At 33.0% G+C, this 24,603-nt stretch overlaps 2 protein-coding genes across 8 annotated transcripts in view; both read left to right on the top strand.

Moving 5' to 3' along the window:
- Kal1 (anosmin-1 Kallmann syndrome 1) overlaps window positions 1-179 on the top strand; it is a 7,928-nt gene extending 7,749 nt beyond the window's left edge. The window contains exon 7 of the mRNA XM_013318281.1: window positions 12-179. Within this exon, the coding sequence (XP_013173735.1) occupies window positions 12-179 (168 nt within the window). The remainder of the gene's footprint in view (window positions 1-11) is intronic.
- Window positions 180-830: 651 nt separating this feature from the next.
- The window catches only part of LOC106122514 (peripheral plasma membrane protein CASK), a 128,705-nt gene continuing 104,932 nt past the window's right edge, over window positions 831-24,603 (top strand). For 6 of the 7 annotated variants that reach the window (XM_013318515.1, XM_013318516.1, XM_013318519.1 and 3 more), the window contains exons 1-12: window positions 831-1,309; window positions 2,503-2,615; window positions 2,952-3,057; window positions 3,680-3,757; window positions 4,372-4,553; window positions 4,871-4,939; window positions 6,897-7,072; window positions 7,848-7,970; window positions 8,919-9,093; window positions 9,343-9,464; window positions 10,154-10,234; window positions 10,579-10,683. In XM_013318515.1, coding sequence (XP_013173969.1) covers window positions 1,251-1,309; window positions 2,503-2,615; window positions 2,952-3,057; window positions 3,680-3,757; window positions 4,372-4,553; window positions 4,871-4,939; window positions 6,897-7,072; window positions 7,848-7,970; window positions 8,919-9,093; window positions 9,343-9,464; window positions 10,154-10,234; window positions 10,579-10,683 — 1,389 coding nt within the window. In that variant the 5' untranslated portion in view covers window positions 831-1,250. The remainder of the gene's footprint in view (window positions 1,310-2,502; window positions 2,616-2,951; window positions 3,058-3,679; window positions 3,758-4,371; window positions 4,554-4,870; window positions 4,940-6,896; window positions 7,073-7,847; window positions 7,971-8,918; window positions 9,094-9,342; window positions 9,465-10,153; window positions 10,235-10,578; window positions 10,684-24,603) is intronic. The other variant, XM_013318521.1, reaches the window with a different exon arrangement.

Consider the following 24,603-nt stretch of genomic DNA (forward strand, 5'->3'; position numbering starts at 1 on the left):
TTTTTTTTCAGGAAACTTCGTTTGATATCTACGAGTTAGATTATAACTGCAGTTACCTAGTAAGCATTAACAAGACAAGAAATGCTAAAACCGATGACTCCAATATTGTTATAACAGTCCCTGACTGCGAATATTTTAAAAGAAAAGTAAACAGTACTGTCATACGATGTAATCCATGATACGTTAATTTCCGCCTGTAATTTACTATTTAACTACCTTAGAATAAGTATTTAACGTAATTTTAGGCGTGATATATAAAAATGTCATTAGTGTAGAGTGAATTGATTCTTTGGTAGGAAATATTTCTACTGTAAATGTTTATATCATTTGAAAATTTTACTAAATAGTGCTATGTCAAACCTTAAAAAATTTTAACTAGTATTCAGAAATAAATATTTTTTTTTAATTTATTGTGTTTTGTTTTATTAATAAGTAAAGATTGGTGAAAAAAGAAAGACAGTAAAATATCTAATCTTATCCTAACAATTTATAAACTTCAAATTCTCATTTTGCATATCAAACAAGAGAACAAAAATAATTTACACTGCTGTAAAATAAACGATATCTGACTATGTGGCTGTATTGCATTGCAACCAGATATTAATTGCAATAATAAATTAGCTTATAGTTAACTGAATAGGTAATAGTCCTTGTAAAATATAGCTTTGTGCCTCATAAAATTATTTTAGCATTTCTACAGGAGCATATTCGAATAAGATTTCTAAAATGTTATTGCTATTCTTAAAAAAGTTATTGTACAACACTAAAGTAAGAGATGACAACACAGTGCAAGTGCTGCTCACTTCAAATCCAATATTTGCAACCCCTAGTAAATGTCAAAAGTAAATAGAAAATAAGGGAATAAATTAATTATTTTACAATTTCCAATTTATCGGTAAACGTGTAAACTGAAGTGAAACATACGTATATTACGAGAATTATTGTAAAATATTATTTTGAAGATCATATAGTGAAGTGTTGTACAGCAAAAGAAAAATGAGCGAATTGTCGCGGATTTTCTTCATTTAAATATGCACAAATTGCGCATAACTGCACATTTTCGTAGTGTTTGTTATTCGCTTACTAATTTTTTTATCTTCTGTATTATTTAGTATTCTTATGAAGTGTTTAAACCTTTTGAAGTTCGGATTTTCCTCTCGGGGCGTAACCTTCGTGTTCTAAAGTTATACCTTTTTTGAAAATGATATTTAATCACTTTATCTAATAAATTGTTCGTGTTATTTCTAAAAATGGCTGAGGACGAAGTTTTATTCGACGACGTTTACGAATTGTGTGAAATTATTGGCAAGTGAGTATACATTATTTTTTCAAGTTTGTATAAAATTCCTTTAAAAAAATGTGAACCAATGTTTAAATTAAACTTTGTCTTTGAGAAACTTGTTTTATAGATCAAGTTCCTGTAACATTTATAGTATAAGCTGACTATTAGTAAAATGCCATTTGTTAAATTTATATTTTATTAACCAAACCTTGTAACATGTATTACAAAGTTTATTTAAAAAGGATAAACTATATATTTAGGCGATTAACCATGTCCAGAATTGTTTTAGATTCAGAGAAATGCATAACTTAAAAAGTATGAATATTTCTATTTCTTTCTTTTGCCATTAATTTACTTTTCTGTCCTATTTATGATCTAAATCCTGATTCTTAAAAAAATACAAAATTACTTTTTATTGTACTAATATAAATGAAAAGGTATGGATGGATGTTTGTTACTAGACAACTTAAGAATGATGTAAAATACAGTCTGGAAGAACACAGAATATGTGTCATCCCAGACATGTAAATGGTTTCCGTGGGATATGTTTGTTTTCTATATTTACTCGATAACTGCAACAGTTTCACATCTCCTATTGGTGCTGCTTTTATTTTAATTCCGAACTGTAAAAGTCACCCTTAAAATCTAGGTTTGTGTTTAACTGTATAATTGACAACTTTTATCTGACCTATTTAAGACCTACTAAACATTTACTTGGTAAATTAAAAAGAATGAGATGATTGACATTAAATTTATTTAATCTTAAATGAGCAATGTCAATATTAATTGGGATATTTTATTATAGCTTTTGCTGCCAGTATGTTTGCGCAGAATTAAAATAAAATGGATAAAAAGTATCACATGTGTTACTCATGACTATGTTCTATATCTGTGCCAAAATCATTAACAATATATAGAGTTATCAAGTAAAGATATGAATTAAGCATACTCCATGGAAACCATACATATTTCCGCAATCATAGGACCTGTGTTCTTCCAGATTATGTTCTACTATGTGGTATACATTCCATTGAGATCTATGCAGCCATTCTGCAGATGCCTTCCAACAAACATCCATCTATCAATCCAACATTCACGCTATTAGTAAGAGCAATGTGTGACTACTCTTAGCTGACATGTTACTTTGACCTTGTTAATTCTAACATATTGACTTTAGCAATTATGTAGTGCTTCAAATGTATGAAATTACTGTTTTATAGGGGTCCATTCAGCCTTGTAAGACGCTGTGTACACCGTCAGACAGGACAGCAGTTTGCGGTGAAGATTGTTGATGTAGCTCGCTTCACTGCAAGCCCAGGTCTTAGTACAGCAGGTGAGTAATTTTTACATGAATATTTACATTAAAAATTACTTTTTACTGAATAATATAAACAACTTATAGACTTAGAATATTTTTCTTGGTTTTACCAGTGTTTCACACTATCATAATCAAATTTTTGCAATGTCTCTTTCCCATTCTTAAACAATTGTTTTGTTTCTGTTAGAATTTATGATTAAAATTATAAATTGTGTGGCATTTCAGTATTGTGTTTTATAATTTTTAAACCTAAAAGTTTGCTTAGAATTTAAGGCTGTTCATGATTAATTGTCTCACTAATAAATCTCTTTCCGCAAAATATTACTATAGAATTAACCTTCATATTTTCAGATCTTAAACGTGAAGCTACAATATGTCATATGCTGAAGCACCCTCATATTGTGGAGCTATTGGAGACGTACAGCTCAGAGGGAATGCTGTATATGGTGTTTGAATAGTAAGTACTATTATTTAAATAGAAATAATTGTTATTATTTTTGTTCCTGTCATTATTTATTTATAGAATGACTTGAAAAAAAATATAGTATTGTCTTTTTATTTATTATTTGTTTTTGTTATCTGTTGGAACTGTTCCCAGTATATTAGATTGAATCTTGTGTCATGAGTAATCTATAGCTGTGATCAATGAGTCGGGGTTGTGTAATCTTGATGTATTGAAAACTAAAATTGAAAATTGAAATGAAAATAGTATTGTAAGTTTTGTGGTTCTTCAACGGACTGTTGTTATATAATTTTAGGTTACTTACTGTGGGTTTCCAATGCCAAAATTAATGAAGAAAAACAAATATCAAACATATAGTTTTTGGTAGAAAAAACCTGTGATTATAATTTTTGTTTCATTGTTAATTAACTTCTTATTTTAAATTTGGTTATGTAGTTGAAGTTGAATAAGCTATAGTCGTTATTTGGTCCTGATGGACAACCTTATAATAAACTCGGGTTAAAGAGAAACCTTTATAAGCAAGAAAAATATCACAATCCTTTGGTCTCTGGCTTAAGCAGTTTTAACTGTATGTTTTAAGTTACTTGAATAAATAGATAATTTTATTTATTTTCAGCATGGATGGATCTGATCTCTGTTTTGAAGTTGTGCGCAGGGCGACTGCCGGATTTGTGTACAGTGAAGCTGTAGCATGGTAAGCTTATAATTGAAACTTATAACTTTTTGTCATGTAACATTCAACGAATAAAGTGTCATCTCTTAAGAGAATTAGCTCTTTTAAACAGACTGGTCCAAAACTTTTATGTTTTATATTTCAAATAACAGATATTTGACAGTTTATTTTTTTAAACAATCTTCAAAGTATTATAATTTAATGTTGGTTATTGTTAAAGGTTTCTGAAACCAATTGTAATACAGGAATAATAACTACATTGAAATCTCTTTACAATGGAATTGATTTGTTTTGTCTACTGCGAAGTATCAACATTTTTATATTTTGTACAAATTGTATTAAAAAGTGGTCTTAAAAAGATCCAATCCCGCTAAAACGCGCCTGTTGAAGTTCCTGGCAGTTGTTTCTATCTATATTATTAGTTAGAATCCTCACCACCGCTACCAACCGCAACTATCAGCGCCAAAATGGCGAAAATCAAATAGGCATAAAATATTACGGTTTATAGCCTGTCCATTTATAGAGGAGTGTACCTCACCGTGACACTATTGATAGATGTTAAATGTGGCATATTAAACTTGGGCTACCTGTATAGGTAACAAACGTGAGTGTAAACACATATGTTTTCTTTGTAGCCATTACATGCGTCAGATTCTGGAAGCATTGCGCTACTGTCATGAGAATGACATCGTGCATCGTGACGTGCGACCTCATTGCGTGCTGTTAGCCGGCCGTGACAACTGCGCGCCTGTCAAACTTGGTGGTTTCGGTGTGGCCGCGCAACTGCCCGCACCTGCCGCACATCGCGCTCCCCCTGGTGAGAAATAAACATACATTACTTACTGCTCTATGTTGCCATATGCATGATTAAATTATACATTGTTCCAAATGAAAACGATGCTTGGAAATAAAAATTGTCAGTAAATTACATACAAATTTATTCACAATGTTTTGTTCTTGATTTGAAACAGTGTATGATATACAGTTGGCCGACCAATTTATCATCTGGGGTGGTCCTTTATTAATGTTGATATATAAAAAGTATTTATGTATCTTTGAGTAAGATATGCTTTAAGCATCACTTTACTATGTAATGTGATTGTCACGTTGTTGATATGGGATTGTGTTGTACAGAATTGGTGATGGACAATCGACCACTAGTGGGTCCTATGGGCCAAGCGTATCTGAAATCAGATGAGTATGGTAAGAAATTTACCGACAATGCGAATTGTGCCCTAACTGCATGGATATTACGTGCAAATCTCCTTGGCACATGTGTCATCACTCATATCACAAATGTATTAAAAGGTGTCATGTACAGCGGACACTATGTTAATGTTCACGAAACACTGCCGTTCAATTAACTAACAGCACACGTTCATTGTAAACACTGTAATTGTTTAGTGCTAATCCCTTTTGTTATTTGATCCAAATTGATGTGTGTTGTCATAATTAGAGCTAACTCACACAAAATTTTATTTTTGTTTAAAATTAAAAAAAACGAGTGTAAAGTCATATAGATTGACAATATTATTTGACCCTGTGGGTATATGCCAAACTAAATTATATTAGCTCACTAGCGCCCTCCTGTCAATGTCAAAAGTAATCGATTGTTTTAGTTTTGTAGCTGTCATGTATTTTTTTTTTCATTTTTTTACGACCAGCCAATATATTTGTTTTCTGACAGTAATATCCGCGACAGTGGCGCCTCTCACAACGGGCCAGATATCCTTGTTTGACTATAGAAAAAAAATTAATTACGACCATCTGTCTGTCTTTTAACATCTGTATTATTAAATATCGTTATCTTTATCATTTTAAAGAGAATGAATAAGATGGCAATATGTTTCTATATGGTTGATAAAAAGTAACTTAAGTAAGACAACACATTTTGGTGTAGTGTGAGTTAGTTAATCCTTTTAACTTACAGTTTCTCACTTATTGGCTTTAATTAAAATTATAATTTAAATCTTTGATGTTCTTTAAGGCTAAACTAAAATGTTATGAAAGCTATATTCGTGTGCTGATATAATATATAACAAAAAAATGAAATTAAAAAAAAAAAACTAAGCGGACATTATAATAATTTTCAATAAGGATAGATGATAAAAGCATGTGGCTTTATTAAAATATAACAATGTATGTATTTTCGATATTTTATATCAAAAAGACGGGCCATTATTTTAGATGTGAACGAATAAGAATGTAATTGAACTTGTATCACATTATGACTTCTTTCATTCAGAACTAAAAGTTCATTACATCAAAAAGATTTTTAATCTGTATCTTCAAGTTTATAATTCTTTTCAAGTAGCATTATATACTAGCTGTCGCTTGTGACTCCGTCCGCTTAGGATTGAGAAATAGTACCTTGTTTATCATAGTATTTTTAATTATTCACACAAACTGAGTAACGTCTGTACATGTCACATCTAAAATAATGTCTCAGTCTTTTTGATTTAAAATATCTTTATTAAGCTTCTAAGCAGTACATAAAGCACATATGGCAGTTATTATTAATATAAGCTATAGGTATAATAGTTAAGTTTGGTATATTCCGCTTTAACAGAATTAAGCGTAAAATAAATATTAAAAACAATAGAGTCAGAATAGCTAATGCTATTTAGATAAATAGTTAAAAAGTTAAGTTATTAAGCCGTTGAGCACGTGTTACACCTGCAAACTTTAACGTATTATGCTTTTTAATTAAACGCAATTTATAATTAATTATATTTCTGTTGGTCGTGCTGCAACATTAACTCCTACCCCTTCACATCTCTGTCTTCTGAAGTAATAGTTGTCGCCCGCGACTACGTCCGCGCGGAATTAAAAACAAACTTAATAATTAGTCTATGTGTTCTTCCAGACTATGTTCATCTATGCCAAATTTCAAAGAACTCCATCTAACCGTGCCGGAGATATCTTCAAACAAACTTCCATCTATCCAAACATTCGCATTTGATATGAGTAAGATGATGAGAATGGGTACTGGATTTGTAGGGAAGTTGTATGGAAAAGGATTTATTTTTTCTATGCATCCTCTCCTTAGGTAAAGCATCAGCAATCTTAACTAAGTGCAGATATGCACTTCGCTGTTTTAGCGATAAATAGCCGTCGCTCGTTTGTCGAATTCTAGTATAAAAATATTATTATTCAACAGGTCGTATCGGTACTCCGCACTATATGGCCCCTGAGGTTGTATCCAGTCAGTTGTATGGGAAGCCAGTGGATGTGTGGGCTGCTGGGATTCTACTGCATGTGTTACTTGTTGGCTATCTGCCATTCACTGGAACAAGAGAGCGTCTCTTCGAAGCTATCTGTCGTGGGAGACTTAGAGTGAGTGTTATCTTTGAATGATATTTTGGTTTTGTGCAGTATTTCAAAGTGGGCGATAACGCCCCCTTGTGGGCGCTGCGGGTCTCAAGTTCCAGGTTGATGAAAGTTTCCTTTAGAATTCTCCGTTAATATACATATATAGGTCACAATAATTAATTAATTTATTTTGAAGTTATAGTGGTTTTGAAATATGTGAAAATATGGGGGCGCTAAAAAAATATTTATTCTCAAAGTGGGCAGTAGACAAAATATGTTTTGGAACTACTGATTTTGTGCAACTATGTTAACTAAAATGGACAATAAGGGTCGTTTGTTTTTTATGTGAATAAAGGACTGGTGCTTAATTTTGAGATCATAACCACTAAAGAATTAATGACAAGATAGCTTACGTAGAATAGAGAGTTATTCAGATTCACATCCACGTTTGATCGTTCCAAAAATGTCGATATTTTTTTTATTACAAAAGTTTTTCTCAAAATATTTAAAGTGTTGGCTTCGGCATCGAGTTTATACGTGCATTTAAAAACCACTAATTTTATCAAAACGCGAAAGAAAAAAACATTTTTGTATGGAAACTTGTCTACGATCTTTCTATATGTGATAAAAAAACAACTTTGATATTAGTTTCTTTGTTGAATAACCCCATAACTGTGACCATTGACTGCTTTGTCCGTAAAAAATATTCCTTTAACTACAAAGTTCTATAAATTTTCCTTAATTTTCCCTTCCCTTAATAAGTACTAAAAGTGGGTAAATTATTGTGATATGGTATCAGTTCGATGCTCCACTGTGGGATGACATCAGCGACTCAGCCAAGGAGCTGGTGCAGCGCATGCTGACTGTGGACCACACGCAGCGCATCAACATACAGGAAGTGCTCAACCATCGCTGGATACGGGTGAGTCGGTTCACCCAAATACTATGATTATTCTTATTTACCTTAGGATTTAATAACATTGTCTTGTAACTTCTGTTAGAAAGATAATCCGAATGTGCTGGAGTACTGGCGCAACACTAGCCTACTGAAATATCGACGTTTATGTCCCCTCACTAATCATTCTGACACTTGACTTTGTAACGAAAGCACGTCATTCGCGCCAAATGATTCTAATTAATCTTATATATAAAATTCTCGTGTCACAATTTTCGTTCCCATACTCCTCCGAAACGGCTTGAGCGATTTTCATGAAATTTTGTGAGCATATTGAGTAGGTCTGAGAATTTGCTAACATCTATTTTTCATCCCCCTAAATGTTAAGGGTAGTCCACCCCTAAATTTATTTTTTAGACAAACTCGCGGACGGAGTCGCGGGCGACGGCTAGTAATATCTAAAACTCTTTTCAATGTATAGGTTTTTCCTGAGTCTGTGTTCATATATCTTATGCGTTACTCGAGACTATGTTCTATATCTGTGCCAAATTTCAATAATATCTGTTGAATTCTTTCGGAATTACCGAGTAAATAAATTAAACGTATCGCACCCGTGCATGTTTCTGGGATCATAGATAGCCTATTTGTTCTTCCAGACTGTGTTTCTACATCTATCCTTCTTGTAAATGTCCATCTATCCATACATTCAAACAGAGATTAATATTTTACAAAGTAACAAAGGAAAAAGTTAAAAGTTTGTTCATAGCTTTTGTTGTATCAATTGTGATGGTGTTTTACTCAACTTTACTATAAACGATAAAATAAATTTTTACCTCTTTAACCTTGAAAACTATGCGATATTTTAATATCAGACGTGTTTATGTAGGGCGATACTAAATAAGTAAGACATACAAAGGATGGATTTGTTTTGAAGATTATTCATTAATTTTCCATTTTCACCGTTTATAACAATAGGATCGGGACAAGCAGAACCGCATTCATTTAGCGGGCACCGTGGAGGAGCTGAAGAAGTTCAATAGCCGTCGTCGTCTGCGTGCCGCGACCCTCGCCGCTGCAGCAGTTGATGATGACGATGAAGAGGAACAACCTGGACGACGACAGGTTCTGCTGGAGGAGGCCAATGCTGCAGGTACAAAGAATTTAATTATCTTCCCACCACGAATGAAAGCGAATCTACCCTTTACCTTTAAAAATACTGAATGTTGGTTGATTGCAATAAATATATTAGTGTGCGTACGCCGATTTTAAAAAATATTGTGTCCATTTTTTTAACAGAATTGTGAAAATAATTTGTTAATAACTTCATCGTTGTTGAATTAAAAAAATACATATAAAGATGCTACTTGTATCGTACATTGTATGTTTTTTTTTGTTACAGCTGTGAACCTCGTGGTGGAGTCTCTGGATGATGTGGCGGTTCTGCAGGACGGGCCTCTCTTCATGGATCCTGATCTCTTCCACAGCGTGTTAGACGACCTGCAACTCAGAGCTCTGCTAGAAGTATGTATTGCTTTCTTATATAGGTCAAAGTATATCTGGTCAACGGCATTAATATCATAAAGGCAACACCTGAATTTGCTTAAAAGGCAAAACAACCACTGTCAAAATACATAAGAATAAAGGGTCTCATTTGTCCTCATCTCCGTCGAATCCAATACCCCTTCTCATCCCTCCCTTGTAAGAAAAGGGTGGGTAGGGAAAGAGGACTAAAGTTAGGTATTCGGCACGCACTTATCGGATTGTCCCTACTTCTTTCTACTATTCTATCCACTTGAAGTCTATTTTTTATGAAGTCGGATTGCATCGAGCGTGGCACATTCGTGCAGCAGATATTGGCGTCTACCATTTTACTAATATAAATGCCAATGTTTGTATAGATGGATGGATGTTTGAAGGTATCTCCTGTCCTCCTCCTATCTGAACGGATCTCAATAATATTTGGCATACATATAGAAAATATTAAATTATTCAAACTTTCGTGAGACATTATACTAAACTGATAGAAAAACGGCTAAACACTCACGTATATTGGTGCCGCCATCGGACGAATATACGTGAGTGTTTAGCCGTTTTTTATCAGTTCAGTATATAGAACATAGTCTGGAATAACACATAGTTTACTAATTATGTTTTTTTAAGTGCCGCTAGTTGTTGAAGATATGTAAAATAATATAATTTGTATGTGACAGGTGTATGATCGCATCGCGTGCACTGTGGTGGTGAGCAGCGGCCGCGCTCCCGCCGCTGAGGCCAGGACCAAGACACGTCAGGTGACTATAACTAGCTTATTGTATTATTTGTGTGTATGTAATATTGAAATTAAATATCACATTTAGTTATGTATTTGCTTTACCTATAATGCAAAAGCATTTTTTTTTATTTTTGTCTGTCTATCTTGCTGTAGTAATTATAAATCACTAGCCATTGCCCGTGACTCCATTTGCGAGGAATTAATAAGTAGGCTATGTGTTCTTTCAGACTATTTTCTATATGCGTGCCAAATTTCATCAAAATTCGTCGAGCCATTTCGGAGATACCTTCAAACAAACATCCATCCATCCATTTAACATTCACATTTATAACTTTAGTAAGATTTCCATGTGGTTGTACGTAGGCACTAGAAGCGGCTGGTCGCCTTCGACCTGCGCCAGCTGCGCCCTCGCCCACCGCTGCGGCAGCACACGACCTGCGCCGCGTCCTCTCCATGCCACATATTAAGGTAAGTGACATTAGCCGGAAAACTAAGTCCTCTTTCTCTTTACACACTTTTCTTATACACAACAATGGAAAGGGACGGAAAAGGAGACTAATAGGAAAAAATGTTCTATACATCAAGGGTAGCCAATTAAATTAAATCGGATTTCTACTATACTGATAAAATCCTGTACTATCTACCGACGTGGAGAACAAAGTGGAGAAAAACTGTTAGCTATAAGTAGGTGGCGCTAGCATCGAGAGTGGGCTGTCAACTGTCATATGTCGCCTGTCACCTGTCAAAGTTTTTGTACGTCACTAGCGATTTTTTTTTCTAAATAACAGAATTATAATCTCTTTTTATTTCTTCTACATTTGTGATCGATTTAACAATTTTTAATTAACTATCTTTGGTGATAACTATATTCTATATATTTATTTAGTTCTTACATATTATATTTTTTTACAAAACACATATTTAAACAGTGTGTTTAATTTTTCAAATGCGGAGATACAATAGGGCTTCAACCGTGGGATACGTTGCTATGAATGGACGTTGGAATTGTATTAATAGTAAATTTCAATCTAGCCATACGAAAAGCGACTTTATCACGAGGCGATACGTAGTATAGGCTTATTTTAAGAACTAGCCTCTTTCATGAAATATTTATAAGTTCCCCGCAGAATCGGACGGTCCCCAGGCACACGATTCCTTTCTTACCGACCTTTACAATATGTTGGGATATAAATCGACGTATGGGTTCCAATTACTTTAATAATTGAAATATTTCGCACTTCTATTTTGTACGAGAAATCTAAAACTGGTCTTTGTTACACATTTAAGGGCCTTATAATAAAAAAAAATAATTAGATTATGTTTCATATTCGCTTAAACATACGTCAAACTTTTTATACCGTGAAGGCTCGCGGATTTTTGACAAATCATGGCTATTGAAAACATTATTACGCGTATGTAAAAGGAGTTTTTGTTATCAAATAATAAAATACTTATCTAGAAAGTAGTGTACATTTTTTTAATTAAAATATTAGCAGATTTTTTTGTAAATTTACTAATATTTCTTTTACCATTCCAACTAAGCTCTAGGCTTGTGCTAGGATATGGTTCACGACAATAGTCGAATTCCGGGAATTCGAACTCCCGACCTCGTGATCGGAAATCCGTACCCTTTACCATTAGGCTATTGACGCTTTTTAACTGACTGATGCATATTTATGGTGAAATGTATAACGACTTTGACATCCATATCTTTCACCGGCGTTCAAAGGGTTAAAACACATGTTTAACAAAACAATGTCTTTATTTTTTGGAGTGATACAAGGAGAGTTTATATTAAGTATATAATTCTTCATATTACTTATGTTAGGGTTTCCTAATGTTAGGGTTCGCTAATTGTACGGGCAACACTTCGAACTGTCAGGGAGAGGGACTGAAAATTATCAAATGTTGGGAGGTAGAAGGAGGTCGTTTGAATATTCGGGCATCGAACTGTTGAACTGGAAGATTGTGGCAAGAGAAAAAAAAATAGTGATTTACAATACCTGGATTTGCTTCAGCTAGACATCCTATAATCTAGATATAGATCCAAATATCTGGTTTTATTATACTTATTAAAAGTAAATGATATGGGCTTAGTTAGATTTCAGTTTACGTAGTTTACTTACTTTTTTAATTTAAGATTTCACGTAAATCGAGGTATATGCGGTTGTTGTAGAGCGTGTGGCGATGCGATAAAACGACCTTAATTTGAGCTACGTACCCGCAGTTGTTTGCGTAGGTCTTGTAAATTGTGCGACGTGCTAGATGGCCGTGTTCGTTGTAAATTAAGGCCCCACCTTAATCTTGTTTCCCTTCAAACAAATCTAGGACGCTAATAGGAAACTACAAGAATAAGCGAATTAATACACGTTGTTATTTTGTACGTACTTTCTGCTTTATAGTGATAGTATTTATTATATTGTTTCTTAAATACTACTTTAATAAACACATATGAAACAAAAAATATATCTGATTTCGTCAAAGCCCTTGAACGTTACCGTTTGGTTTCTAAGATCAAAATCTGTATAAAATATATCGTCATTTCTGTCATTATTAACAAAACATAGATTACAATATCTTTTAAATATATGTGGTCTTAGAAACCCACGGTTCGACACGTTTTTTGTAGCAATAAATGATATTTTGCATTAAGCGATGTTGAAACAAAGTACTAATTGCTTCACACAGACTATAAATTTGCAAAGCAATGAGAATAAAAACTCGAAAGTACAAATTTAAAATTTATGAAATCTCTTTGGAGATATTTAGGAACATTGTAACTTTTTTACTTACGTTGTCAGCTCCAGTTACGGAAAGTTGTGAAATTCGGCGATGTTTTTTCTCCTCTCATTATACTGTTGTTGAGCGCCAGTAAGACGGTCGGCTTATTAAATTATTTTTACACAGGAGTTGGCTCTTTGTTTAAACAAAATAAGAGGTATAATTTGGAAGCTGATTTTTTTCAAAGCCATTCCATTTTTATCTTGGTATTTTTAGGTCACAATTCGCGTATTGTATACTGTAATTTTTACACTCACTAGTTGTCGCCCGTGACTTCGTCCGCGTCGAATTAAAAAAAAACACACTAAGTGCCTTATGTGTTCTTCCAGTCTTTGTTCAACTTCTGTACCAAATTTCATCAATATCCGTTATAGCCGTTACGGAGATACCTTTAACAAACATCCATCCATCCATCTAAACATTCGCATTTATAATATTAGTAAGATTTAATTTGTTTTAATTAGTTATGCTTGATTACTCATTCATTGTGGACTTGACGTTTAAGCTCCATCATAAAATGCAGTGAAATCATGCAATTTGGTTTATGACGAAGGTAATAATAATTAATATGTTTCATTCATGCCCGTTTCGTGAATGTATGGTTTAATTAAAAGTGAATTTAATACTTTAAATGTAACAGTTTGAGCAATGTTAATTCTCGGGCGTTAACTAATGTTTGTCGGGTCTTTGTGAGGGCGTGTCGCTCTCATTTGTCATTGTACTGCAACTTTTTTTTAACGGTGTTAAGTGTTGCTGGCCATCGTTTTATATTTTTATATTTCACCTTTTTATTACTTCAAGGAAATGTATAAATAAACAAGATTAGTGACAACTTCCAAAGTCACTAACTGTGGGTTTCCGAGACCAAAATCTGTGTATTAATATGTCATCATTATCTTTGACAAAGCAGAGATAACAATATGTTTTAAACGGAGGTTTTGGTCTCAGAAACCTACCTTAAGCATTTCAAAAGCAGTTTAGTTTATGAACATTGACTTCTTCTGTTGATGTTGAAAAAATGATGGACACATAGATGTTATGTAACCGTGTTATTCCACTCTCGACAGTCGTATACGCATTGTCATCTTTCTCAGCCTCTTTGGAATCATAGATACCATAGAACCCCACGATTTAAAAATAGTATATTTGCAATTATACGTGTGAGTTACTGCCCATGTACTGTACATGTATTACTCAAGGTTACAGATCTCCAGGTACTCTACAGTTATGTATTTAGTTGTTCAGAATGTCGTTATGTGATAGAAGAGGTCTAAGTATTTCAATGTTTCAGTGTCTCAAAGTTAGTATATAAGTTTAGATGCTAGATAGTAGATGGAATTAAACTACTTATTGACATACCGGTATTATGAGTTGAGGGTACGGCAAGGAACGGAATATTCTGAATATAGTATGTTATAATATCGTTTATTTAAACTACATTTTAACCACAGTTCAGAATATTATGCGAGGATATAGTATAAAATTTAATTTGAGGGCGTCGCTGGCTCAATGGTCAAGCACTTGACTTGCAATCTGCAGGTCCTGGGTTCGAATCCCGCCATGTACCAATGTGTATTTCGATTTCCGATTTACATATGTACATTTATCCGACGTTCTTACGGTGAAGGAAAACATCGTGATGCAACCTGCACATATCTGAGAAGAAATTCAAAGATATGTGTGAAGTCAACCAACCCGCACTTGGCCAGCGTGGTTGACTATGATCTAATAACCCTTAACTTAGGGTAGGCTCCGAGTCCCTTGGTGAGGACGTATAGTGAGCTGATGATGATGATAGTATAAAATTTGCCTGTAACATTATTTACATCTTAGAATCGGGTACGAACGCATTTTTAGAATTTCTGTTGTGTTTTGATGCTCGATGAAATAATGTAACTTCTTACTAAAATTATAAATGCGAAAGTTTAGATAAATGTATGTTTGTTAGATGGTTCCTCCAGAATGGCTGTAGAATATAGTCTGGAAGAACACATAGGCTACTTATTATGTTTTTTTTTGTCAATTCCGCGCGGACAGTCACAGGCGACGGTTAACTAAGTAAATAAAAATATATAATTATTCGTATACTCGTTTAGATAAATTGAAATGTAGATTTTTTTCAATATTATTTTACATATAAATGTGTAAAACTTAGCACTCTATTTCAGTTCAATATGAATCACGTATGTCCTTGTGAAAAATTTATGCATAACCTCGTATCTCTTCATTTACATGTTTACAGGGCCACTATAAAATCTGCCCGTCTCCGAGACAGGTCTTCGCTCTTTATATGATACGATTTCGACTATAAACGTGTCTATTTTCGTTAAAATATGTAAATGAAAAAGGTGTATCGCATTTTCTCGACCCTTATAGTAATTTATTTTTTATTACTAAGTTTATGTACCTTTATTCTTATTGTTATGGTGTAGAAAATATGTTCATTTAGAATACGATTTACGAACTGTTTTGATTATGAAGTGGTTTCGGAGGACGTTTTATATTCATATGTACCATTTCAAAAGATGTCAGCCATCTTAAAATCATAGCTAGTTTGATACGAGTATTTGGTTTATATTTTTAACTCAAAAAATTAAAATTATTAAGATGTTATTGAAATATTTATGTAAGCGGCAAGTATCTATTATCTTAATTTAAAAAATATCTTATACTTCGTAAAAATGTAGAGTATTTTAATACAGAATGATTTCAAATATTATACATAATATAATAATATATAAATTCCTTAACAAAGTACAGATTCTCAAAACAAGAATAATACTTTCTTACATTTAAATCCCGAAACAGAACGTTGTGACGTCACGTTTCATAAGTACGAAGTCAGTTTATAGAAGGCCATCATTAAGCATGTAGCTTTAGCCGGCGGAATTATTCTTGTAATGCTAAAGTACTTTGAAACAAAACTAAAGAGCATTTCAGTCTCTTAGAGGGGTCGTAAGTACACTTCGGGAGATACAGACAGGACGTCTAGATTCTTATAGCTTTGTTGCTCTTATATATACCCAATTAGTGTCGAAATTAAGACCAACTAAGGATTCTGTTGTGTAAGAGTATTAAGTTACTTGATGTTGAGGCAAAATGTACTGTTATGAAGACTTCCAAACACTCATTGAGAGCTTAAATATACTTTTTTCATAAATCAATAAGTTTTAATTGTTAAAAATATAATAATTTCATATTTTGTACAAAAAACCTCAACCGGTAGGTTCCGAGGCCCTCAGCGGGGACGTATAGTGAGCTGATGATGATATGACAAAAAAGCCCTTTATATATTTTCCGATTCTTGTCTACTAATCCGAACCATTACAGCTTAAGGAACTTATTCTTTTTTTTTTTGTTACATAAATATTAAACCTAATATATATTTGTGTTAAAGTACTATTGTGCTTCCTATACTACCTAAAAAAAGTTTTTTTTTGAGCTACCTTAATTAGGCACGCTATGTTTTCATTTTCATATGGTGTCAAGTACCGAATAAATCGCGTGTGTTTATTTCGAGAATTCATTCATTTCCTACGAACGGAATGGTGCAGCGTGCACTGCGAATGTGTTATGAAGTTGACTCGTATAAACTTGTCGCATAAATAACTGCGAGATTTGAAATGAATTTTGTCTGCCAAAATATATATGTAACGACAGTATTCAAAATAGGGCCAGTAGTTTATATGATAAATAAGATTTTAACAAAAGTTTAGAAGATTTTAAATTACCCTATATCACGTAACCATGAGCTCATTTTGTGAACATCCATTTCATAAACCTTTCGACCGTGTAAGAACAACCTCATATATTTTTATCTTTTCATCTTGTTACTAATTTAAAGCTTTTAATTTTAATTGAATAGACCTGCATATACTGACTAGGTCTAACAAGTTTTCAGCCTGCAATATTATAATTGATTTAACGTCGAGCAGACTGCCTCTTTCCGCTTCGAACTTTAGCAAGTAACTTGAACGACGGTATTAAGCCTGTTAAATATTTTCATGTCTTTCACACTTCAAACATTATATTTCTTAATTTGATAGTAAATCTATAAACGTACTTCTAATTAATATTATAAATGGGAATGTTTAGTTGTATGGATTGATAGATGTTTGTTATGACGTATCGAGAACGGCTGCATATCCAACTTGCAATCTCGACCTTATATCGCTTCGTTCTTTTCGTTTGCTAGATTTTTACACGCTGTTACGTTCTGATTATTGGTTTCTTTTAACATATTTTGTATTGGATGCATCTGTTCATACATATTATATTTCTTTTGTCGTTTTTTTTTTACTTTTGCTAGTTGTTTTATCAAAAAAAATGAGAAGATGTCTCAGTATCTCTACGCAATTGAGGTTTAGTTCTTACTTGGATAACTTAACTAAAATCCTTGGTCTCAGCCCAGAGACGATACTGTTACAAAGTTACATGTTAATACAATTATAATAGAAACTTTTCGCAATCTTATAAACATATTAAGGACTGAAAACTTTATTAAGTGTCAACCCTCTTTAATATAAGGGAGTTAAGTTCGCCCATGATTTAGGTTTATGTTCTCAAGTAATGTATGTTAAAATAAGATATATGACTAATAGGATAGGGTTCGGAACAGATTAATTTTATCAAAGGATTTATTAAATCTAATCTCTTATCTGTAATACAATGTCTTTTAGATTATTTTACATTGATTTTGGTTTTAGGGTTGCAAAGAAATACTGTCGGTGAGTCTGTTGATACAAATCCATCTCGGAGACAGATTCTAGGTGATAGAGACGAGAAAATATTATTAAATTTATATCTTTTAACAAGAAAGGAAAAGATTTAAAATCGAAATTCGATGCATAATTTGTACTTGAAGTTTTCGATGGATATGTTCTGCTTATTATTATAGACTAAAATGGTCTATTTTATGAATAAAATTCTGCTCTAAATTGAATACGTTTCAACTTTTAGTTAGTTATAAATCTGCAAATATGATTCACGTAGATTCAAAAAAGTCGGCATTGCATTTCAGTTATAAAGAGAAAGATACAACAAAGGTGATTCAAGACAGTCGTTTGATATTTCGAAGACGACACCGAGCTTGTCATGTTCGACACATATTGTGATAGTTTGTAGAGATTGTAACTTGAAATTTATTTCTATATCAATGACCTTTTGATCTCGTAATTTTTTTTTTTAAATCAATGGCTAGTTCATAGTTACATTTGTCTCTTATTGAAGGTTTAATTAAGAAGTTTTTCAACAACCGGTAACGTGGTTTCAGTTGCATATTTTACAACAAATAAGGCTGCTCTTATCATAGATAATATAAGGCTAAGACTAACAATACTAAAGCATAATATTAATTTCCTACTCGGCCTTGTACGAAAACTGTTGCAAGATTGTTAATTTCTTGCAAGAGAACTTACTATACGTATGATAAACAACAAATTTCCTTCGAGTTATCATTTCCACTAAGCTAATATCTCACAGCGAAATTGCGAACTTCAAAGACCTTATTCATGTCGCAGCTCAGATATTACATAGGAAATTAACTATTGTACTTCCATACTCCCTTCTATCTGTAATTTCAGCTCGGCCTTTAAAAGATGAAGACAGTTGAAACAATGGTCGTGTTGGAATAAAAGAAAATGAGTGGCATCAGAATTAAAGTTAACTTTACAATAGAAAATGAATTCACCATTTTAACCGCAGTGTAATTTTTTGGAATCGTACTTTTTAATTTTTGTTATTAATTAATTTCCCCAGTAATAGATTCTTTATTAAAATTTTAATTGAAAATTAAGAATAAATTTATAAAATGGAATGATATAATAATAAATCGAATGGCTTAAGTTCCAAGGCTGCGAGTCGATACTTGCCACGTTTCGTAATAACAACTCCCAACTATAGGTTGATCACAAATGCTTTGATTGACTTATTTTAAACAAAAGAGCGTTTGCAATAATTTTACTTACTTGACTATAAATATGTCATGTAAGATTTTGACAATACTACTGGCTGGAAAGACGATGTTCAAAGACGTATGATTACCAAGGCTCAGATAAAGATGTAGAGGATAGCGCCAAGCAGAAGACGCTAATTAGAAAAGCTAATCCCATATATGATACAAGCTAGACAAAGTGAGATACTATGAATACGACGATATTGTTTAAACAAACTAAAAAAGTGTACCATGTAATACTTTACACGAAAGTACAAAGAAATAGGTTAAGTACAATAATCGATAACGGTTCAGGATTTTCCTGCAATCCGATATTATAGATGTACAAAAATATCTTTGATCTTTCTAATATTTTTCTTTTTCTGTTCAACAACAAAGAACGTTTGTATACCAATTAGAGTTCATTTTGAAGTAAAGGTGCTTTTCAAGGAATTATCCTAAATATCCCAAGCTTGTTGCCTTTGTTAATATTCGTAATTTTGTAGATTATAGATTACTATTTATTTCAAAGGGCGGTAAGAAGACATTCAACGAGATGTCAGCTATTAAATTGTTTCTTGTTATTGACTTATAGTTGGTTTCTGAGACCAAAATAACAGTATAAAACATATCGTGATCTGTCAATATCATTGACAGAACAGAGATAACAGTAAGTTTTAAACCCGATTTTAGACTCAGACACCCACTGTTAAATGGTGTTTGAAATTGGTATTGTATTAAATACACTTTTGTTAAAAAAATTAAATAGATACATGAATAACACATACGAAGGAGTAACTACAAGCCAAAGGCCTAACTTAATTGGCCGTGATAAATGTATTGCACGAGACACGTCGGCGGCTAACATGATTTATGTTGATTAACTGAACAATATGAACTAGGTCGCCCTCATACTATTTTATCTTATTTGCGAAGTTCCGTGTGATACGGTTTCCTAATTCAGTGTCTATTAGATGTCTTACACCAAGACAAAGCCACCTACTAAATTTATAAAGTTAAAAAGAGAAAATAAATCTTCTTGGCTAATGGGAAGACGCTTTACTGATGCTGCCTCCAGTTTATCACTGAACGTCTCGCTGGTTTTCAACGTAAGCTAAGACATAAACGAGATAAATATTTGTCACTTTAATTATGTATATGTCGATTAAAAAATATTGGCATGAATAAATAACATTTTAAAGTTTCAAACTTGTACTATATTTTTAATATGGAAATAACATACAAAGAAGTTGCTAAAAAGTTATCCAAAATATCTGCAGTTAAGTTCAGAGTGTTAACGTCGTGTTAAAAAGTATAATTTACGACACGACACAAAGTTGTCAACTTTAAAGTTGTTAAAAAGTCGAAAGATTACTTTTACATGGCAAAGGTTATTTGGAAAATCTCGCTTAGGATTCGTATGTATAAATATAAGTTTTATATATTAAAAATCTGTATAAATGAAAATAAGTTAACGTTCTCAGATTTTTTTTGTTATTTTGTACCGAACTTGATGCAAACACTATCTGTGTGGATCGCAAATTGTCGAGGACCACTAACAAAATTTCGCTTGTAGTTTCAAGTAAAGAGTTTGTACGTGTAAACATTACACAATAGCTTTTTTTTTTTTTTTTTTTTAATCTTTTTTTTTTTTTTTTTGGGATTTTTGTCCATATCGGACATGTCAATCCCATAGTGCCCTTCCTTTTAATAAACGAGCTGGCATAATCGTACCGCCGCGATTGAAGTCGGGTCTGACAGAATGGAAAAAACTAGGCCAACATCATATAAATTAACTTTAATTTCTGTAAATAGCAGCTCACGATCCCGCCTGTTTTTCTCACACTCCAACAGCAAGTGATGGACATCTTCGGGCTTCCCACATGTCTCACAATTAGGTGACATGGTTTTTTTCATTAGATATCCAAAACTTGCTGTTGGGTAGTGGCCAGAGCGAAGTCTCATCACCGATCTGACATGCCTTCTGCTCAACCCGCCCGTGAACCAGGGTAAATTTAGTGGTTTGCTTTGTAAAATCTTATACCAAATGCCTTTGTCTTTAGATATTTCTTGATACATGTTATTCCAAATTTTTATACACGAAATTTTGAATTTAGATACATATTCACTATAATCTGGAACATAATTTAGATTGATATTACTGTCAGCCGCTCGCTTGGCGGTACGATCTGCCAGCTCGTTTCCTTCTATGCCAACATGAGCAGGAACCCACTGCAGCCTCACACCTGATCCACCATTCAACAAGGTAATAATGGACTTTAAAACATCGTAGGCTATCGTTAATCCTCTGTAACCAGAGGCACAACGAGCCACATGTTGTAAGGCGCTTTTGCTGTCAGTAAATATGACAAGATCTTTTATTTGGTTGTGAATGGAGTAATGCAAAGCCTGTGATATTGCAATGAGTTCCAGCGTCATTATTGATACTTCCGAATTTATTTTGTGTCCAAAGCTATGGTTTAAGGTTTGATCATAAATACCAACTCCAAGACCTTGATCACTTTTAGAACCGTCTGTATATATTTTATGCCAGTCACTATAATTTAGGTTTAATTCGGCTATAACATTGTTTTTAATTACATTAGTATCGTAAAATGTCTTTGAATGGGTTATACAATTAAGATTAATACGTGTTATTGATTTAATGTCTAATGCCGTAACCCATAAGTCTAAATTAAACATGTTTAAGATGTCCGATCTAATTATACTCATTTGACTCACCTCATTAAAAGTCTGGATGAGTAAAGGTTTTCTTTTTTTTTGCCAATATCTAATGCTACTAAGGGAGTTTAATTTTGTAATTAGATCGCAAGTAATATTATCGGACCAAGCATTTGCTTTCAGACTATACTTATAAGCCAGGAAAAGTCGTCTAACTGTCAAGGGTACAATGCTAAGCTCTGATTCCATGACATGAATTGGCGTCGTTTTAATGAATCCGCCAATAATTCTCAAAGCGCGATTCTGTATTATGTTAAGTTTGTTTGTATGATTTTTAGCACTGCAATCGTATATAAATGATGCATAGTCTAATCTACTTCTTATTAATGATAGATATAATTTTCGTAGATGCTTTGGGTGTACTCCCCATGTCTTGCCAGAAAGAATTTTTAGAATATTTAAAAGTTTGGAACTTTTCGCAACTAATTCGTTTATATGTCGACTCCAACGCAGACTACAATCTAACCACATGCCTAAGTATTTGTTGCACGTCGAATAAGATAAGCAGCGACTGTTAATTACCAAATCAGGAATATTTCTTTTATGTCCACGGCTAAATACACAATATCTGGTTTTACTAGTTGATAATTGTAAACCGATCTCATTTAGACACGCAGTGAAGTTCTCTAGTGTATTTTGCATAATGTCAAAAGATTTCTGTAACTCTTTATCTCTTGTGAATAAAACAAAGTCATCTGCATATTGCGATATCATTACCCTTGCTGGGACTTGATTTAACTTATAGGTTATTAGATTAAAAAGTAATGGCGATAATGGATCTCCCTGAGCTAAACCAATATTAGTCCATCTATTGATGCACAAATCATCACCATTCTGAGGTCTTATAGTTAAATGTCTTTCACTGAGAAAAGACCAAATATAGCTACAAAACCTTGATCCCAACTCGAGTTCATCTAATATGCTTACACCTGCATCAACTGACACATTATTGTATGCACTTTCAATATCCAAAAAGCAGGCTAGCGTTGGAGTATTTTCAGAAAAGCCAATTTGTATATAGGTAACTAGGCGTACCAATGAATCCACACAAGAAAATGATTTTCTAAAACCGACGGTATTGGGGGAAAATATTTTCTTTTTTTCTGCATACCACTCAATTCTTTTATATAGCATCAAATGGAGTGTTTTACACAAACAAGATATTAGAGAAATTGGTCTTAATTTTGGAACCCCGCTATTATCATTATGTTTTTGGATAGGAACAATTTGGACTTTTCGCCATTGATGAGGAACAATATTTAGTTTGTAAATATCATTGTACATACATAATAAATATACTTTGTAGTCGTATGGTAAATTATATATCATGGAGTAAGAAATGTCATCCTCACCAGGTGCGGTATCTCTAAACTTTAAACAATTTTCCAGCTCTTGTATGGAAAACTCACGTTCAAGAATTTCATTACTTGACGAAAAACAGGGTATCTTATTCGTAGTATAATCTGGGGTGAGAGAGTTTAATAGATTGTTTAGGTCACTGAGTGATGCGCAATTTTGTGATTGTTTGACACCTTTGACCCACTTCATCTTCCGCCACATTTCAGGTGCCGAAGTTACCTCATCGATATCATCACAGAAATTTTGCCAACATATGGATTTTGCTTTTCTTATTAATCTTTTGGATTCTTTAGTTTTACTTTGTAAATTTTTTAAATTATCTGGTGTCGGGTTTCGTCTAAATTTTGACAGGGCTAATCTACGTTGTGCTATAACTTTTGACAATTCAGGTGTCCAATAATTTTTTGGTTTAAAATTTACTTCGGGTCTTTTACAGTATTTAACATAAGGAATATGTTTATCAGCCGCCTCATTAATTTTATCTTGAAATAAATCATAACTATTTTGCACATCGCCTTGTGAGTAGGAAATTATATTCTGTGATAATATTTCTCGATATTCTATCCAATTTGCTTTCTTGAAATTTCTTTTCTTTATTAATTTGTTACTACTTCTGGTGACAACAACTGCTTTAATTATTAGGTGATCGCTACCTAAATTTTCATTTAACACTGCCCAATTGAATTTAATAGCTATGTCAGTTGATGCAAATGTAATATCAGGTGTTGTTTGTTGCAAATTTCGATTAACTAATTTAACTCGGGTAGGTAATCCATTATTTATCGAGACAAATGAATTGTCAAGAGCTGAGTCAAAAATTTGTAAGCCTCGCGTGTCCGTTTTATTAGACCAGTTCGTGTGATGTCCATTAAAATCACCACCGATAATAGTCGACTTAGAAAAATTACAGAATATAATATCCCAATCGGACGTTTGGGTACAAACTGAAGATGGACAGTAGACGCCCACTACATTTTCTATATCACCACAATTATATAATTTGACGCAAATTAATTCTATACCTGAATTATATAACGTGATTGGACTTTCATGGCATTGAATAGACTTATGGACTAATATGGCAACACCTCCATAGGAATCCGACCTGTCCTTCCTAAAAATGTTGTAACCAGATATAGTTATAGTTTTGTTTTTATTCAACCACGTTTCACTGATTATCGCTATGTGAATATGTTCTTGGTCTAAAACTTGCGTTAATGTCACTATTTTTGGTTGTAAACTTTGTGCATTCCACTGGATAATATTCATTCGTAAATTACTGTGAGCGTTTCTAGCCATTTAAGAATTCTAAAATGTATTTCAACAAAGGCCAAGCAGTAATATCATCGATAAAAAACAGAATTAACCATTCAATGCAACATTTCAAAGCATTTTTAACTTTAGTTTGAATAGTATCACTTTTCAGAAAAATAATCTCTTTCAGTCTAGATAATAACTCGCTGAAACTATCGTTCCCTTCTCTTTTTTCTGTCTCACTTTCAAGGTTGTAAGTTGGATCCAAATAATCCACCTCAGCATGGGAAGTTATATCATCTTTTCTTTTTGTTTTTGTT

This window comes from Papilio xuthus, unplaced genomic scaffold, assembly GCF_000836235.2.
Source record: "Papilio xuthus unplaced genomic scaffold, Pxut_1.1 DF826923.1, whole genome shotgun sequence".
Classification (NCBI taxonomy): domain Eukaryota; kingdom Metazoa; phylum Arthropoda; class Insecta; order Lepidoptera; family Papilionidae; genus Papilio; species Papilio xuthus.